This window comes from Hippoglossus stenolepis, chromosome 8 (assembly GCF_022539355.2).
Source record: "Hippoglossus stenolepis isolate QCI-W04-F060 chromosome 8, HSTE1.2, whole genome shotgun sequence".
Taxonomy (NCBI): domain Eukaryota; kingdom Metazoa; phylum Chordata; class Actinopteri; order Pleuronectiformes; family Pleuronectidae; genus Hippoglossus; species Hippoglossus stenolepis.
The window spans coordinates 24,422,990-24,441,566 of record NC_061490.1 but is presented as its reverse complement, the minus strand read 5'-3'; the positions used below and the strand labels follow the sequence as shown (position 1 = coordinate 24,441,566).

The 18,577-nt window shown below is 44.4% G+C and overlaps 1 protein-coding gene across 2 annotated transcripts in view; it reads left to right on the top strand.

Annotated features, from left to right (window-relative positions):
• Nucleotides 1-16,433, top strand: part of dgkb (diacylglycerol kinase, beta) — a 52,955-nt gene extending 36,522 nt beyond the window's left edge. For both annotated transcript variants that reach the window (XM_047340997.1, XM_047340998.1), the window contains 5 exons: nucleotides 6,653-6,743; nucleotides 7,811-8,006; nucleotides 12,893-13,013; nucleotides 13,180-13,240; nucleotides 14,607-16,433. In XM_047340997.1, coding sequence (XP_047196953.1) covers nucleotides 6,653-6,743; nucleotides 7,811-8,006; nucleotides 12,893-13,013; nucleotides 13,180-13,240; nucleotides 14,607-14,714 — 577 coding nt within the window. In that variant the 3' untranslated portion in view covers nucleotides 14,715-16,433. The remainder of the gene's footprint in view (nucleotides 1-6,652; nucleotides 6,744-7,810; nucleotides 8,007-12,892; nucleotides 13,014-13,179; nucleotides 13,241-14,606) is intronic.
• Nucleotides 16,434-18,577: the final 2,144 nt, after the last annotated feature.

Genomic DNA, 18,577 nt, shown 5'->3' with positions numbered 1-18,577 from the left:
GAGCAGTGACACAACTCGTGGAGGAAGCCCTGCCCCCTTCGGCACATTGGAAACGTCCATGATTTAGGCCTGGTGGTTAATTAACGGTGTCATTCTTGTCTGGTAATTGGTCGATGAATCACAATTAAAATGTGTTATTACGTAATTAGAGGAAGAGGAAAGCTTGAAAATCAAGTTATATATATATTTTTTTACACAAAACAATTGTTACAGTGAAATAAAAGATGACTCCCCACCAAATAAACTGAATTCAGATTCGATAAAATACTTTCCACACACATTAGATATCTGTATCAGTATTAGGACATTAAAAGCTGCCGTGGCGTCGTGTGCAATGTTTTCATTCTGCCGCATTAGTCACGGCACCTTGATGTTCCCATGATATTTGCTCTGCATACCCAGATCTATTTTGGGTCTTGAGACATCTAACACCGTCAGCGCGCTCCTTCAGAGCCGCTCTGCCCCCGTGCGCCCACAGCCTCTCGCTGTGCTGTGTAACCATCCCGAGTTAACCTTTCCTGAAGGCACAGGGAAGCCCAGGCATGGAGCACTCTTTAGCATAATGAGTATGTTCATCAAAGCGCTGCGATGGGGCCGCCGGATTCACCAACACACACGCACCCATCAACACACCCGTGCTAATGTGTGTGCTCGCATGTACATGTGTGTGCGTGTTTCCCCGCCGAGCTGGCAACGGGGCCACAGGTGATGTGGCTCTAAATTACACATGCACTCGCACTCATTTACACACACACACACACACACACACACACACACACACACACACATGCATGGTGGACCTCAGCAGCGGCCGCCCTCAGACCTCATTTAAAGATGAAATCGTTTATGTGACCAAAGTGTCATCTATAATTAATGATCACTTGTGTGTAATTTAGAGGGATCTCACCTGTGGCCCTGCCCTGCTCAGTGGGAACACACACACACACACACACACACACACACACACACACACACACACACACACACACACACACACACACACAGGCCTCTACGTGCAGTAGTAGGGCTCAGCAGAAAAAGATAAAGCGATAGTAATATAAAAAACTGTCAATGATATAATATAAACATTTTTAGATTTAACTACTTTATTGTTATAGAGATCACGACTCCCTGATATTTGCCGTGAGCAAAAGCTAACGGAGCATTTTCAAAACCTTTTTTATGGAAGAAATATTAATACGTTTAGAAAATGAGCAGAATTGTGATTTGCAAAAAGCACAAAATGCCGTCAAACCTGAACAACCACATGTGTCGTTTGTCTTTACACACACTGTTAAGGTTGTGGAACAGCCGCATGTTTGCTTATAGGGACAAAATCGAATTGGTTAGGTTTATATAAAGATCATGGTTTGGGTTAAAATCAGTACCGACAATGATAAACACATGGTTAAAGGTTATGAGACACTCGTTGCCTTTAAATGTCGAACCAGAGCATCGATGCTTCATCGGCCTTCGTGTTCTCAACAAGGTGATGCCTACATAGTCTACAGGTTAAGTCTTATTCAATTATACTGCACATCCACATTTTGTATCCATGCAGCACAAGCATGAGTATAAGAAAAGATGTCACACAACCAGAAGAACATCTGAGTAAAGTTTGTGTCCTCCGAAAGGAAAAGCAAAGAAAGTTGTCATGTCCGATTAGTTTACTGCAGATTTGATATTTAAAATCTTGTGTATTTACGACCTTTAACTTTGTCAAATTGTCATCGAGGAACTTTAACTATCAGCACAACAAACTCCTCTGAATGTGACTCTTGTCGTCCTCTACATCCACCTCATCTCCGACTTGCCCCTTTGCCCCTGTCATACGAACTGTGACCACTGGGGGGGGGGCGCCTTCACAATAAGATTTAACAATGTTTTTGTAACAGATGACGTGTGGGACGCGCTAAAGAACGTTAGCGGCTGATAGCTAGCTGTGAAGAGCCATCTCCGACTGAGTCTCACTGTGGAAGCTAAAGAAACTTCTCGCTGATGAGCTGCTGGAGGTGTCAGACCTCAGATAAACACGTTGCTTAAACACCTCGGCTCACGTAAACAATATAAAAATCGTTAATTAGCACCGTTGCTTTGATAACGTCATGTCAGGTGTCAAACAAATCCCCAAAGTGAAAGCTGTAATCGATATATTGTGGTAGTACAGTGTCAGAAATAATTATCGTTTCAACTTTATGATGTACTGGTTTTGTTATTTACATATCTTCCGGTTTTCATGTGATATTTGGCTGAGTTTCTATTCTCGTGAGTCGCACTAGTTCAGTTGTTTGATTTCTTCCTAAAGATGTTGGAGGTTTTATTTCTCGCATCAGTAGCTACAAAAAAAACACTACAGGGGAAAAAAAAGAAATACATTTTTCAAACCTGCTCGCTGCGTCTCTGAAGGCAAGACGACGCAACTGGGGTCATTTCTCAAACTGCCAGTCGGAGTCGGCGCGCTCCAGGCGGTGTCATGTTAAACAAAACAGTGCGTTGATGCAATGCACAGAGTTGGTTATGTCAATGTGATATTTATCACCTCTGATCAAGAAGGAATTAGTGTGAAAATAAGGTCGTAGATCATCGTGGGTTAGATTAAGTGTCAGAGGGGGGGAAAAAAAATCAATGGCGCTGTGCCTGGCGCTCGGTTTGTCCAGTGGACGCTGCAGCTGAAGGTGCTGTGGCCTCAGGACAGTGACGCTACACTGGAGCTTATCGTCTCCGACGTCCTTTTAATACGCCGACCAGACAGCGAAGGCTTGATGAACATGGGTTCAGTGTCAGACTGTTTGAGCCACATCTGTCTTCCTGATGTCCAGCCAAGTGGGAACTGTGACATCACCCATTGGTTTGTGAGCTGCTGTTTTCAAGCCGTGAGTTCGGCATTTTGTCCAACGCCAGTAGTAACAGTGGAGCCTGACTGGGAGCACTCCCACCTACACCTGAGACCCGCACCCATTGGATGGTCTTTCAATCACACGGCGTCCATGCTCCAATGCATACACTGCTTTCTGGTCTAAACTTCTAAAAACTAGAGATTGAGAGGGTAAAGAAAATAGAAATGAAGCTAAAATATCCCAGATACATTATCTTGTACAGTCGGAGCCAGAGTCTGTGCAGCAGTGATCGGGGGATGGAGCTGGAGGTAGCAAGGCCCCTCAATCATGGGGTGGAGCCACAGTATCGAGGTCCCACCGATACACATGCTTGACCAATAGGGAGTCAGTCTCAGCTTTCAATCATAACCTTTCACCTCAAGTTTATATCATATATTCTTTGACTTTTAGTTTGGTCCATCTCCCATCCATTAACATGGAGGAGGCGGGATTTATGACCTATACAGCAGGCAGCTTTAGCTTCACTTTTGGGCAGTAGTCTTGTCCTCCATCTTTACGTAAGATTAGGTATAGAAATGTACTTAAAACCGGTGTAGTCGCCCTCTGGTGGTCAATTGAGAGAATACAGGTTTGAGGGACTCCCTCATTCGCTTCACATCCTTTTTTATATAAAGTCGAAGTCGAGGTCACTTATTTACTTCTTCCTCTTTTGGTTTGTGATGGTTGTTTGACCTCGTTGTGTGTTGTTTTGCCTGCTGGCCACACACTTTGTATCTGCACTCTTCTCTCGGTGTCGTATCATCATTTGTTTGTGCAAATCCTGTAAATGACTCCTCAGCGGCTCTGGAAACCCGAGCCAGTGTTTTTCTTTTGACCCGGCAGCTGCCACTTCTCCAGCCGATCTCACATGCACAGCACACCGCTATAGTTATCATTGCAGTGCACTTTGCATCGATACACTGCAGCTACGATCACAACCGAGGCCTCGTGGCCACTTGGGGAACTTTACAGAGAGAAGCAGCTTTATTCATGAAAAAACTCAAATCGCTTACAGCAGATTTAATGAATGAAACTTCTGAGACGTTCCTGGAAGGAAGCTTGACGTCAGCCAACATTTTAGGGAAATTGACACTTTATGTTCACTTTTATTGCACTTACCATAAAGTAAGGTTCCTCCTGATCCACCTTAAAAGTATCATGTAACGCAAATGGACTCCCTATTAATCCTGGGACGGGCGGGCCGCTGCTGAAGACCCAGTCTGTCTGTGGGATGAGCCCAGTTTGAGTTGATGAGTTTAGCATCAGTCGGCAGATAACAAACGACGATCCGATCCAGCCAATGAGATGCTCCTAATTACCTAATGAACAGGGATAGGAGGTGATTTGTTGCCATGGAGCGCTTGTTAGGTTAAGTGGTGGGAATCGACAGGACAGTCAGATGTTGTCTCTTCATCTCGATCGGTTCTTTTAAGGTGCTTCACTTTTCTTGCTTTTGGCTCCGGTCGCCCCAAGTGCAGTTTCGTTTGCTATACTTGTAAAAGCGGAGATCTCCTAGAAGACGTCGAGCTGTAAACTTTAATGAGAATCACTGGAGTGTAAGAGGTTTCCGAAGTCTGAAGCACAAACTTCCGGTATTTTAATAGTTTAATTCGTGCAGAACTTTGCCTCAGTTCACCTACGGACCAAATCCACCCTTTTACACGTGCACTCGTGTCTTTCCATTTATTTTGTATGCACCTAAAACAACAAAGAGTCCGATGATCCAAATCCTTTTCACAATATGCGGCTTCGTTCTCTCCATCAATCCCCAGCCACGAGTTTTGAATGCGCTTTTCAAAGTAGCCGCCTTCATTTGCTTGTTTGCAAAATGCCCCTGACCTGTGCTCGTGCTCGTGCTCCTGGGTTTGTCCAGACTGCGGAGACGTGAGGATGTGTTGTTGTGAAGAAGCCTCATCGGCTGCACGGCCCTGTCGCCCTCCTGCCTCTTCCCACCTCCCTCTGCTATTGACCAGGTTGCACATTATAAATCAACTGTGAGTTGAGCTACCTTGCAAGTACCCTAATGAAAGCTCATTTATAAAGTGGCTAAATGGTCCTGACAAAAGTCCTAATGAGGAAATCAATAATTCAGTGATTGTTACTCTGCTTATACTAATACGTCCTCCTTGTAGTGCTTTGATTCCAGCTAAGAGAAGGACATTTTTTACCCTTTTCACTTCTGCATGTCAGCACTGTTGTTGCTGTTTTTTTTTTTTTTTCTGCCCTTGAAGCTTTGAGATAAATCGTCTGTTGCTTGTTGGAAAGATAGAAATCCATCTGGGACCTGTGCTTCTGTATAGAATTAACCTGCACTCTTTTCTTATGAGAAATAGATATGAGTGATAGATTTAAAGGAGAGAATAGTCAGCATGAGAAGATTGTTTTTTCACTCCTGTCCCTTTGTTTGGTTGTTGGTTATTTTGGTTGTTTATCAGCAGGATTATACAAAAGCTGTGAATGATGGGACGTAGGATGTGAAAGAACTGATTAAGGAGCTGATGCAGGAATTTAGTTTCTCTTTCTTTAACGTTGCAGGATCAGGTGTTTTTTCACAGATTTCCCTGGAACTAATGAGTGTATCCTTATTTAAAAAATCTGACATATGCACAAGCGATGTTGGAGAGTGACGCTGAAATTAAACACTGGACTACTCAACCAATCATTCAGGTTCAGTGCTGTAGACCACAGAGGTTCCTGAACTTTAGTCCCATCCCCTGAGCAGGGACGTTTTTAGGTTAAAACAATTTCTCAGTTACTCCATTTAGACCCTGGTCCCTGTGGTCCATGCTCACAAAGTTCCTCCAGTGGAAACGTGGCTTTAGTGAGTTGAAGAGTTGTGGTTGTGGAGGGAAAAACCACGGCCACACATGAGGAACAATACTGGTGACTGTCTTTTATAGAAAGTAGCCAAGGTTTGTACAAACAATTTGCAGCTCTGTGCTTTGTGGAGAAAATAAAAAACTTGCTGAAGGAGAAATCTGGAAATGTAGTGACTAAAACTGCCAAGTCAGCAAAATTGCTTGTAAATTCCTTGATGACGTAATAGGACGTGTTCCTTCACTTTGAAAGAGCAAAAGTCAGTCGTGACTGTAAAATGAATAATTAGTTAATATATTTAATGTGTTATATATAATTTTCTCCACATTATGTCTGTTTTGCATGATTAGCACGACCTCAGACACCAAACTGCCGCACTTACTAATACAAATAAAAACTAAATTAGACCAAGAAAAAAGCAACTTGTGTGTGATTCTCGCAGCCATGAGAGGACGTGAGCAGGACTCGGACAGATGGTGACTCGCCCCTGCAAGGTCGTTCATCACCGGCCTCGGTAATGGGAGTGTGTGCTGGAGGAAGCCCGGGGAGCAGCACCCCAGTCCTCTGTTAATTGCAGGGGCAGCTAGACGACCCTCTTACCCCCCTCACGGGGCCTTAATGTCGGGCATTGGGTACCCGGTGACCACCCTCAGTTCCCCTCCTTCACCGGCGTTAGATTCATCATCAGGCTTCAATATGTGATTAATGAAGCACATTATATTCTGTGGAGATTAATGACATTAGACGTTAGAGGTGTATTTCCTGTGTATTTTCTTCTCAAACATAAATACACCTTGTACAGAAGAGTCTGCTGCTGCTTCTTTCATTTTTCCACTCACTCAGCACTAAGAGAAGAGGAGACTTTGAGATTTTGATGTGTAGGGGGGGGAACAAAAGAAACGCCCGTGTTCGCTCTCTTCTTGGTCCCATTGCAGTTCCTGCTGTCTTGTCTTTTTCAGAACAAAGAATAAGCTGTGGTACTTTGAGTTCGGCACTTCGGAGACCTTCTCGGCCACGTGCAAGAAGCTCCACGACTTTCTGGAGGTTGAGGTAAATCAAAACCGTGTGTGTCTTCTGTTTGTGGACACGGAAACGGAACAAAGAACAAGTCTCTGCTTGTGTTTGTATTGTATTATTATAATTATCACGAGAATCCGCCGCAGAGAAGCTTTCTTTGTTTTTATTAGGAGGATTCGAGTGAACGTGAAAAGCCCTGAGAGGAATAATGGTGCGTCTGGAAATTATTCTGGTCAACCAGTGTTCCATAAATAGCCCCAAATTTATACTAGTTTCAAATTCACCCAGACAAAGTGTTGATGGGTGAAGGCTATCTGTGCGTCTCCCCACCCGCTTCTCACTGAACCTCAGTTCAACACACAGGTAATTAGCCCTACATGACCCCGCTGCGTGTGATATTGAGTGATAATGAAGATGGTGTCTATACAATTCATCTTCCCCCTTCTCAGAGCCGTCCACACAGTGTACAGCTCTTTATTAATTAGTGTTGGAGCGGGAGCCGAGGTGAGGACAGATCCAGGCGGGTTTAAAAGCTACTGCTTTAAATATTATCCTTTTATTATAAGGCTGGGTGGTTCTGCTGGTTAAATTACCTGATCAAGCCTGCACAGAGGAAGTCTTCACACTTTTAAACACGACCCCAGGAGGAGCTGTAACGCCAATGTCCGAATCAGTCGGACCACACCTTCAGCAGACTCTACACCGCCGGCTCCCCCGTGTAATGTTCGATTGAGCCGACGTGTGAATGGAGCAGGTAACAGTTCGGAGGAGTCACGGCGAGCGAGTGGGCGCGTTGATGACGCTTCTGTCGCTCTGCCCGGGTGCCGCCCCCCTCCCATACACAAGAGTATTTTCAGAAGGTGAGAACAACAAGCGGATCTGTGGGCACGTGCTGCACGTGTGAAAGGGCAACTCTGGACAACGTGCACACCTGAGTCATGTGTGAAGACAGCCACAGAGACAGACTCAGATGGCTTCAGACTGAGAGACGGGTTCAATCAGGCTCAGATTATACATTTAAAAGTTAAATGACCTGACCTGTTGAATTCTGCATCTTCTCCACCAAATTCTGTCTTTGACCTTTGTTTCTTTTCTCACAGTGTGACGGTGTAACTCTGGACCTCAGCAGCATCTCCCTGGAAGGCATCGCCATTCTCAACATTCCCAGCATGCACGGCGGGTCCAACCTTTGGGGCGAGAGCAAGAAGAGACGGGGACACCGAAGGGGGGGAAAGAAGGGCCAGGACAAGAGGACGCCGCTGGTCGACCCCAAAGAGCTCATGTTTGCAGTTCAAGGTAACACTGAAAGTATCAAAGGCCGTAGAGAGGACCTCCCCCCAATGTTAATATGAAGTATTCAAATATAAAGGAACCATTTAAGGGTAAAGAAACCAACAATCCGTACAATTTATGATTTTAGCATTTAGCTCAAATTACTGAGAGCTATTAGAACGGCTGTAGACGCACAACCCTCTTTTGTAAAAGTACAAAATCCTGACCCAAGGTGAAATAGCAGCACTTTCCAGGCCCTGAATGTATTTGACGGTGGTTTGTGCAGTTGGACATTAATATTGTGGATTAAACAGGTCTGACAGTGAGCGTCTCTCTCTCTCTCTAAAGCCGTGTGTGTCCTTGCTCCTATGAGACACATCAAAGACTAAACTTTGGGCGAAACTTTTCTCGAGCACATGAATATTTCACCCACGACAAGGTGAATCATCGCGGAGCAGCGTTTGTTTGCAAAGAAGAGGCACGTCAGTGTTTGGAGCTGTCACCTGTGTGTTAATGGTGTGTGTGTGTGTGTGTGTGTGTGTGTGTGGGCGCCAGTGGACGGGCTAAGTTAATAGGAGCGGACTTCAGGGGGTGTCGGGGCAAACCCCTGAATCCATTTGCGTCAGAAGGAAGCCCATCAATGGGAATACATGAATGAGCGGAGCAGGGTGAGTCCGCTGGGGAAAATGGTGGGAGCCTCGTGAAGGAGGTATTAGGAAAACTGTGGATTTACACCCAGAAGATGAATCCTGATCTCCTGACTTTTAATCTTCCTCCACCATCCACTCAAAATGTGCCTGAAAAGATGGAACGTTAAAGACTTAGATCCTCAGATTTTTCCTCCGACTCCACCAGCAGGTCAAAATCTTTAATTCCTCCCATTGTTTGGTTTACGACCAAATGATTAAAATACCCATCAGCCTCAGCTGTTCTCTGTGTTTAGTGCTAATTAGCACATGTCAGCATGTCCATATGTCGAACTCGGGTTAAGCATATGGGCCTCAATATGTCGAGTCAGTCCAAATGTCAAAGATCATTCGATTTCAGCATATAATACACACAATAAACACACAATATACACAACACAGGGTGAAAACTATAAACCTGACATTTAAATGCTAAATCAGGAGAAACGAGTATAAAATAAATGTGTTTTAACATATTTTTCTCTTCTCACAAATGAACGACTGCTTTTTTCACGTTTTTAGATTTCTCTGTGTTTTATCTTTTATTTCCACGGTTCCGTCTGTTTGGAGGTTTCCTGCTGCGATGCTGTGTTTGTGCTCGGGGGTGAAAGTGGATGTTACGATCAGTGTCGGGATTCAAACATGACGAGTCAGTGAGGCTCGGACCGTGTTGGTTGATCCCCGATGAGGCTTCACTGGTCAGAACATGACTGGTTGGAAAAACACGTCCATTTTCTGCTTCCTGATATTATTCAGTTTGTTGTTTTCTTTGGATTTAAGCAGCATTAACTCTAAAACTGAGGAATCAAACAAACAAAGCATTGGTCCTGACAAACACCGCTGCACATTTAGATGCTTATAACTCCTCTAATGCGATAATGTGTCCGTCATGCAGATGCATTGTGGGACAGATGAGGACGCACCGCGGGACACTGATCAATTCAAAGCTCCATTAATGCTCGAACAAAAATCAATCAGTTTGGTGTTGACGGTTTAAAAAGAAAATAGGCGACAGTCCGAACCTGGGAAGGCACTTAGTGTTAGTGGGGAGTGTCTTTGTGTGCCACTGTGTCTCCTTGTATGTACGTACCCATCTGTGTGCGTTTTATTGACGTGTGATGGAGTGCGTGTGTGTGTGTCTGTGTGTGTGTGTGTGTGGACGTTCTTTGTTGAAGGTGCCCCCAAGGTGAGCGGCCCAACTTGTCAGAGCAAAAGAACGGCGTATTTAGAGGTAAACACGGAGTGCATTAGCCCAGAGGGGGAACCGTGGAGCACGTTGCATGGATCAAACTGCTGGCAGGAATTGTGTGTGGAGTGTGTGTGTGTGTGTGTGTGTGTGTGTGTGTGTGTGTGTGTGTGTGTGTGTGTTGTGTGTGTGTGTTGTGTAGGTGAGTGGGTGGCTGGCTGGGACATGAAGGAAGAGGAAAAAAAAAAAAGCCCTGACCTTTCGGGAGCTGTTAAATCGTCCCGCTGGTGACGCCAGGAGACAAGCCCCTCAGGTGGAAGGGAATGGCTGCGGAGTGAATTATTTAGAATGGGACTGAGGTTTCAGGGTGGGGTGGGGGGGTGTTGATACGTGGGTGGAGGGGGTTGATTCTCGGGACTGATGCCCCCTGACAAGCCCCCGTGAAGCTTTCATTGGACGATCGGGCCTCCACACACACACACACACACACACCTTCCCTCATCTTCCCGCCATTCCTCTTTAGTTTAACTTTTAGCTGATCCGCTCTCTCTCTCTCTCTCTCTCTCTCTCTCTCCTTTTAGTCCCCCGCTCTCGCCCTGTCGCTCCACATGCGTCCGGCCTCTGACGGGTCTCGTCCCGCCCTCTGACGGGAGAGCCACAGGGCTGCGTTGGTTAGAGTCCCATATGGACGACACGCGTCACGGCGTCTGTGTTTGTGTTTATGGCTGTCATCACTCGGGTGAGGCAGATGATTGTGATTGTTAAGCGTCGGGTGTTTGTGTTTGGCCGCCAGCTGCTTATCTTGTGTGTTAATAATTCAACCTCCTCCTGGTGTAAACAGTCAGGTGACTCGGTTTCTCTCCCAGTTTATCTTGGGACAGTAAACACGGGGATTCTATATTTGGAAGGAGTCTGTTTTTTTTAAATTTTATTGTTCCAGGTGTTTCATTTGCTCCACTTATATGAGAAATAATAGCTGGTGATAAAAGATAAAAATGGAAATTAATGAAATCTGACTTGTTTTGAAATCATGTGTCTGCACTTTAGGAAATACTAGATAATTTTAACATTATTTGTATTTAATTCATCAGCTCCAGGCTTTAGTTGTTGTGATTCATTCAGTTGAAATGTATTTCTCTACAGTTCTGACCCTGGATTTTGTTCGGTCACCAAAGATATTATTATAAACAGAAAACTTTATTTCAAAATAAAGCTCTGTAATTCAGCTTCTAAAGAACGGCAGCGACAAAACAAATGTTGTGCTTTTACTTAGAAGACAAATTGCTACAGAGGAAGTGATTCTCTGAATGTTGTTACCGTGACGATGGTCAGCACCTGTGACTCCCTTTTAATGTCTGTGTCAGTCCAATGTTGTGAAATAGAAATAACCGGATCATCACATGTGATTGGCTGCAGGCTGCCGGTTGCTGGTCGCTGCTGTAGTTAATCCGAGGACGTAGAAAACTGCTGAGTGCCGCTCGTCTGTTTATTACACGTAAACCTATATTGTGTGTCTAAATCGCACTTAATCCAATGCTGCTGTTCCCTGAGCCATTAACAACACACATGCAGAGTGTGAAGCTGATAAGACGAACGCTTCGGCAGAGAGGACATACTGGAACCAGTAGGTAGACGTTATCTGAGATGGTGAGTGTGTTCAAATAGAGTCAAATATTGTCGTATTATCAGTGAAGATTCATCTGAAGGTTAATAATTAAACCCAAAACTTGCAGGACAGAAACATTTTGTTGTGTTTGATTTAACTCACAGGCTGGAGCTCGTCCTCTGGACCTCGTGGCCTTCAGCATGAAGCTCTCTGCTCTTTCCCACACTGAGCACTCTTGGGAATATTGTGTCTTTGTATCCCCGGGCAACGAGGCAGCCCTAACGCCGTAGTGACGCTGTCCATCATATGTGTCAGTGCAGGTCTGTGTGAGCTGTTTGCGTTAACGTGAGAAGTCCCGAGGGGGAGGGGAGGGGGGGAATTTAAAGCCCAGTGTCAAGAGGTCTGCTGTGTGTGTACACACACTGCTCCACTCCGACCCTGGAAAGCACCGCACTCACAGTCCAGCACTCAGATAGGGACGGACGCGTGTCCATCACCATGGCGACAGCTGGACACCACAGCTTGGCAGCGACAACAACACCTCACGACAACAGCAACATTAGCTACGACACTCCCTCAGGAAACCTGACAGCGACTGAGCAGCACCGGTGACAGCGAGCTAACTCGCCCGCACGCACCCGGCGCCTAAAAATGGGTCTTAGTTTCAATTAGAGTGCGTGCGCTCCCGACAGCGAGGCAGCAGCTTCTTAATTTGTGGAGGGACGAGTCGATGGAGAGTCGGAGGCAGAGCGGCCCGGTGGAAACAGATGGGCCCTGCGTGACACGGGGCTTCCAGCAGGGGCAAAATCAATGCTCATAACTGCAAAACAAGAGAAATTAATAATTATATGATCACAAGATTGCTTCGCGTTGCCGGTGCAATCTAATTAATAACTGTTCTGTTTGTAGCTTGTTTTTCTTGATGCCATTTCTCCCTTTTTTTTAAACAGCGAATGTTAAATGTCTCAGAAGAAGGTTACGTCTGAAGTCGTCTTTTATCCTCCTTCACTTTCTTCTCTCCGTCCCCGTCCTTTCTTTCTAACATACATGAACATACACGTTGCTTTTATTTGATATTTAATCATCAGCTCTGCTCCCAGTGAACCACATGCACTATGCAATATATGAGGTTTTAACAAATTCAACTGTGCAGTAATCGTTTTCTGTCTCTGCAATTTCAATTCATATAAGTGCAAGACTGTTACGCTGTAAATATTCTGTTTACTCTCTACATATCATTTTCTTTTAATATTTCCCTGGGTTGATATTGTATCTGTGTTCATTATCTCCTTTGCAGCCGTAACACAGCAAATTTCCTCTTTTCTTTCTGAATCATTACAACATTTGTGTAAAACACTACTTTGAAGTTATTAATGTCTTTAGTGTGCATACATTTTGAAACTTGCAATATGTGTGCGTGTGTGTTTTTCAGACCTGTCTGACCAGTTGCTGGAGGTGGTGGGGCTGGAAGGAGCCATGGAGATGGGTCAGATCTACACGGGCCTGAAGAGCGCAGGACGGCGTCTGGCACAGTGCTCCTCCGTGACCATCAGGTCGGTGCAAAGAACAAAATGACTTCATGTCACGTGACAGTGGAGTTAGTCTTCAGTGTGTGTTCATCACTTCCTGTCCAACATGTGTTACGTTCTTACACAGATTGTGGTTTAATTTGTTTTCGTGACGTTCCACTGACACGATGTTTCCTTTCGTCACTTGCAGAACCAGTAAATCTCTCCCGATGCAGATTGATGGGGAGCCCTGGATGCAGACTCCCTGCACAGTAAGCTGTCAAATCTACTTCAGAACACATGCACAGGGGTGGAAACATAACCTCCTCGCTGGTGGGGAAATATGACAGAAAGACTCAGTGTTCATTTGGGTCTGAAAGGACTGATATCAAAATAAAAGACAGTTCTGCTCCTTCTATCTGTTCCTTGCATTTCCTCCACAGATAATTCACAAATACTTAATGATGCATGCATCACTTCTTCTAATTTGCTTAACGTCAACGTCTCACTCGTGAACCTCCACAAGTGTTTGCTCTCTATCCAAGTTTTCCAAATGAAACTCCTCGGTTTGTGTTGATTGCCGTCGTGTTTAGCTTTAATTACAACACCGCTGCAGATGAAGTGCTGCACACATTTACATACGGAAGCTAAAGAAACCCGGTGCATGACAAAATAAGTAGCCGCCCAAGTGCTCTTGTGTCTGCACCGAGCAAAGTTAGGATCTGACAACACATCTCTGTGCTGCAGTGAGATATTCATACTGTACCGTCGCAGCTGAATCAGTTGACCTGTTAAATGCTCATAAAAACACTAGAGATTAAATGGGATGTCATCTTACTAATTATTAACAACAACTATGCAAATGCGTCTGGGTTCCTCGGCATGCATATTTAACACCATCAACACATTTGCATTTTTGAAGTCACATATGACACGTAACTGTCTCTTTGATAAACAGAACCTGCAACAGCTGGAATTTTAAGTCTTGTAGGTAATTACCTCACATGTCTGTTGGTTTGGATCCTTTTTAAGGTCTCACACAAGAACAATAACAGATACAATACAATACACTGGAGTGTTATTAACTTTTAGGGGGTCCTGGACCGTAACACTTCAAATAGATCACATTTTAAGCGACACGACGTGCGATCGTGACGATGGTTCTACGGTTCTACAGTTGAGACCGAGTCCTCACCAGGTCTGCAGCCGGTCTTCACTTCCTGTAGCTCAACAACTGCCGTTCAAGAAAAGCTCCAACACATCACCACAGTCCAAACACACATGTTTACAATGAGCGCTGCAGCAGTGAATGCAACTTCGACAACAAGTGCGACAAAGCCTCTGCCGGGAGGAGATGAGAGCTCCACTCCTCGGTCTGTTGGAGTGAAGCAGTCAGTCGATGAGTGGCTCAGATTCAGGAAATCTTCTGTTTCCTAAAAAAGCAAGAAGACAAGACTTGTCTGTGAACAAGGCGATGCTTTTAAAATCAAAGTTAATGGGAGCATCAACTGGTTTGTTGGATATTTCTTGTCTTCTGGTTTCTTCATGTACTTTCTCTGGGTGTGAAGCTTCCCTATTCTTCACTGTGTGTCCGTCAGCACCAAACTAAATCTCCCTTCTGATCCCTTCTCACACCAGATTGAGATCGTCCACAAGAACCAGGCCCCCATGTTGATCGGGGTGCCACAAGGCCGGAGCTTCTTCTCCTCCGTCATCAGGAGGACGCACGCCGAGAGCAAAGACTGATCCGCCGCGGTCCGAGACCTTTGAGTCGTCACGAGCTCCCGCAGAGCAGTTGGTCCCAAGTGGACCTCCACTCGGCCCGTTGGTGAAGAGGGTCGTTGATGCCTGTTTGATTTCCCAGCGTACAGTAGCAGACTGTAGGTTCAGTGTGTGTTGCCTGCAGCATGGAGACCTCAGTGAGACGTCCTCGTTCACTCCGGGACGAGGTGTGTTTAGGACGCTTTGATCTACCGTGTGTTGTGTAGTTTAGCTCCGAAAATACTGAGGCTATTTCTGTGGGTCCACTTCTACGAGTTTTTTTCTAAAAGCCTGTTTTTATTTTTTTTCTGTTGTGATCTGTGCCAAGTGGGATCAGTCCACAGTTGAATGTGTTTTTGTTTCATGATGAAATTTTATTTATTCATATTTGGCTGCTATTGATGTTTTTTAAACTTTTTTTTTTGTGTTGGTTGCATTTGCATTCCCCCCCCTGCATGATGGACAGTGAACGAGTCGTCGTGCCGTTGTTGGATCTGACATATCTGGAGTTTGCGGCTGCCGTGTCGAGTGTGTTTAGTGAGAAGTGAAGTTTTCTTTTGCTCGGCGTTTCTTCGGCGCTTCAGAATCTCTCTCTCTTTTTTTTGCTTTGTTTCTTTTACCGGCGCCTGCAAGTCATCTTTGTCATGTGTGGATCTGCCGTGTTGCTGCTCCGTGAGTGGAAAGATTAGGAATTATTATTGATCGCTCATAAAAAATGCATGACACTCTTTGTTTTTGTTTTTTTAAACGTCGCACGGGAGATTTCCGGACAGTTTTACCAATTGTGTGCACACGTTCTCCTGCATGAGTGACCGAGATCTGTTTTGACACTTGTGGAAATTGATCGTTTTTTGAATTTGCATCGACGGCGCCGCTCGGTTTTAATCATATCATACTTTATCCAAGAGAAGGCTGCAGTTTTCTGAGATTGTTCGTGTTTTCTGAGCCGATATTCAGGTACTTTTAAAATAGAAAAACGTAAAAAAAGAAAAGAGTCCAGTGTTTTACTCAGTTGGTTCTTTGACTGTTTAGTTGGACGTTGCCAAGAAGCAGTTTGACCTCCTCTGGTCATTGATTTGTTCTGATGTCTGTTGGGTGTTTATAGTCTGCTGCACATACAAGCCTACATCTGCCGATTAAAGTCTCAATGCAAAATGACCACTGACACATTTATAAGATTTAAAACTCGACTGAAAATCAATCCCATCCAGTGATTCGAGTTTTCAAGAGGCATTTTGCAGCCGCTCACGTCTGCACATACCAGCTGTAAAGTATTTCGTAGTACACTGGATGTTTTTCAGTACATTTCTGCAGTAATATTTATCTCACTCAGTCACACACCACTTTCAGATTTTTGCTGATTTCTTACACACACACACACACACACACACACACACACACACACACACACACACACACACACACACACACACACCTGCATGTTTTAAGACTCGACTGTTTTCAGTTTTTAAAAGTGCCAAACACCTGTGGAGACCGATCTCTCGTCTCTTTTGCTTTGTACGATGCCGCGTTTGTACAGTGAGGTTGTATTTTTGTACACAGTATTATTTATTTTTCTGCTTAACGCTTCACTCTAGAACTCACACCATGTTGTTCTGCCTAAAAAAAAGTTATGCCTGCCAGTGTTGACTGAGAAATGTGATCATGGTAATAATAAAAAAAAAAAGATTTTGTTGTTTGAAATTGTGTTCTGGTTCTGTTTGTATATTGATATCTTTGAGTGTCTATAACGATGCTGCAGCTGTTGTGCAAAGTTTTTCCAGTTTGCAAAAGAGAATAAAACTGTTTGTGGCAAAACATATTTAAGCTTCAAGCTATAAACTTCACAATACATTTTTCAACCAGCCCATATATGTAGTGGTGCTAAACGCTGTCTCCTAAATATAACGTTTCTAAAGTATCTGGATATAAAGGTGGATGACACGTCTCCAATTCCTCTCATTAACCAGAAATGAAGGGAACATTTCCCTGGCTACCGATGCTGCCATCTTGCCGAAGACGTCTTTTGGAGCCAGTCTGTGTCCGGGGACAGAGCCACGTTATCGAGACTCTAACAAAACAAGCGCTCGACCAATCACGGCTCAGTCTCAGCTGTCAATCATGACATCTTGTCCAGTTTGTATAATACATAGGTAATTAAAACCAAATTTACTGGAAAATGAACATAATATAAAATATACAGACAGACTATTTAAGAAAAATTTCGAACTTTTTAGTTTGTCCCATCTACTAACATGGAGGAGGTGGGATGTATGACCTATACTGCAGCTGTCCACCAGGGGGCGATCAAGATGTTTTGGCCTCACTTTTGTTGGGGCAGTAGTGTCGTCCATCTTTACATAGCTGTGTGTGTATAGAGAACATTAATGTGGTAGAAACATTTACTGCTGATTTCTCAGTTTCCAGTTTTACAGACATTATTAAACTGGAGAATCTTCAGATCATTTTCGGTAAAACCAGAGAATCTCCCTCTCCTGTAACCCGGAGGTGGCACTTACTGCGTGTCTCCGTGTCCGATGGGTGGACGCCTGCACTTGACCTGCGTTTCTCCGTCCTTGGGGGGGGGGGGGCGATTCAGCAGGAGTGACACGGTACTTCACTTCACATCCACTTCACCGGCCTGGTAATGGACCCCTGCCTGGATCCAAGATGGCATCAGTGTGACCACCACTGACTTCCGATACGTCCGTCTCTCAGTCAGGTGTTTAATGCAGTGGTACAAGTTCTCTCTCTGGGGTTTGGGCTCGATCTTCTGTGCACGAGCAGGAAAGTTTGATTGTTGTAATGTAGAGATACAATTTGAACTTGGCCACTAAAATCCAGCTTCGTTCAGGAAACGTTTCATTACCTCCGGGAGGTTCTGATCTGCATTAATTTATTTATTTTGTCTGTTATTTAGAAGTATTACACAAAAACTACTAAACTGAATATCACAAAACATGGTGGAAGATGCAGTTATGAATCTACTTTAAATCAATTTAGAGAATTACTTGCTCTAAATCGAACCGTTAGAAGTGTTGTAGTGAAACTAAAACATTGCTATAATTCTTTTAAAATGATAAAATGCTTGAAATTTACAAGACGGATCAGGAGCAGATACTCATTTGGCTTTTAATGAATAGTAGAGAATGTAATTACGCCTCTGAGAATTGACAGTTTGTGTGTTTACGTGCTCCTAGAAGGTCCCAGCTCCCGAGCTGTGAAGTTGTTCTGTCCTCAGTGTCTTCATGTGCTTCAACATGTAGAGAGAAACCAAATGTGTTGTGTTTGTGTATTCGAAGCCTTTGAATCACACCTTGACTCGTCTTTTCAATATTTACATGATAAATGAAGAGCAAATTTGCGACGGATCATTTTTAAAACGAGCGTATTAATCACAAAAAGCATCTGTATCGGCTAAAAGGTGGTTCACAAAAAGTTCACATCAACAGCTTCTATTTTAGAGCTGATAGTAAAACTATGTTCATTGGTTTTCATGTGTTTATTATTTCAAAGCAGGAATCTGCAGCTGAACAGCCTGACACCAACTGAAGCAGCTTGGGGCTTGGACCCCCTCCACCCTCCACCCTCTCATCCCTGTGTGTGGACGCAGTGTTCGAGGCCCTTTTGGACGCTCTCCTCGGTTCTGACCTCAGTTGACCTGAGCTTTACTTCCAGGTCAGTGTGTTTGCGCAGGACTCAAACAAACGTGTCCCTCGCAGGAGAGGGCAGAGCTTCAAAAACACCATCACCATGGACACGCGCTCCACCAGGAGAGGAGTGCGTGCGTGTGCGTGTGCGTGTGTGTACATAGAGGCATGTGTGTGTGTGTGAGGGGTGTAGGCTCA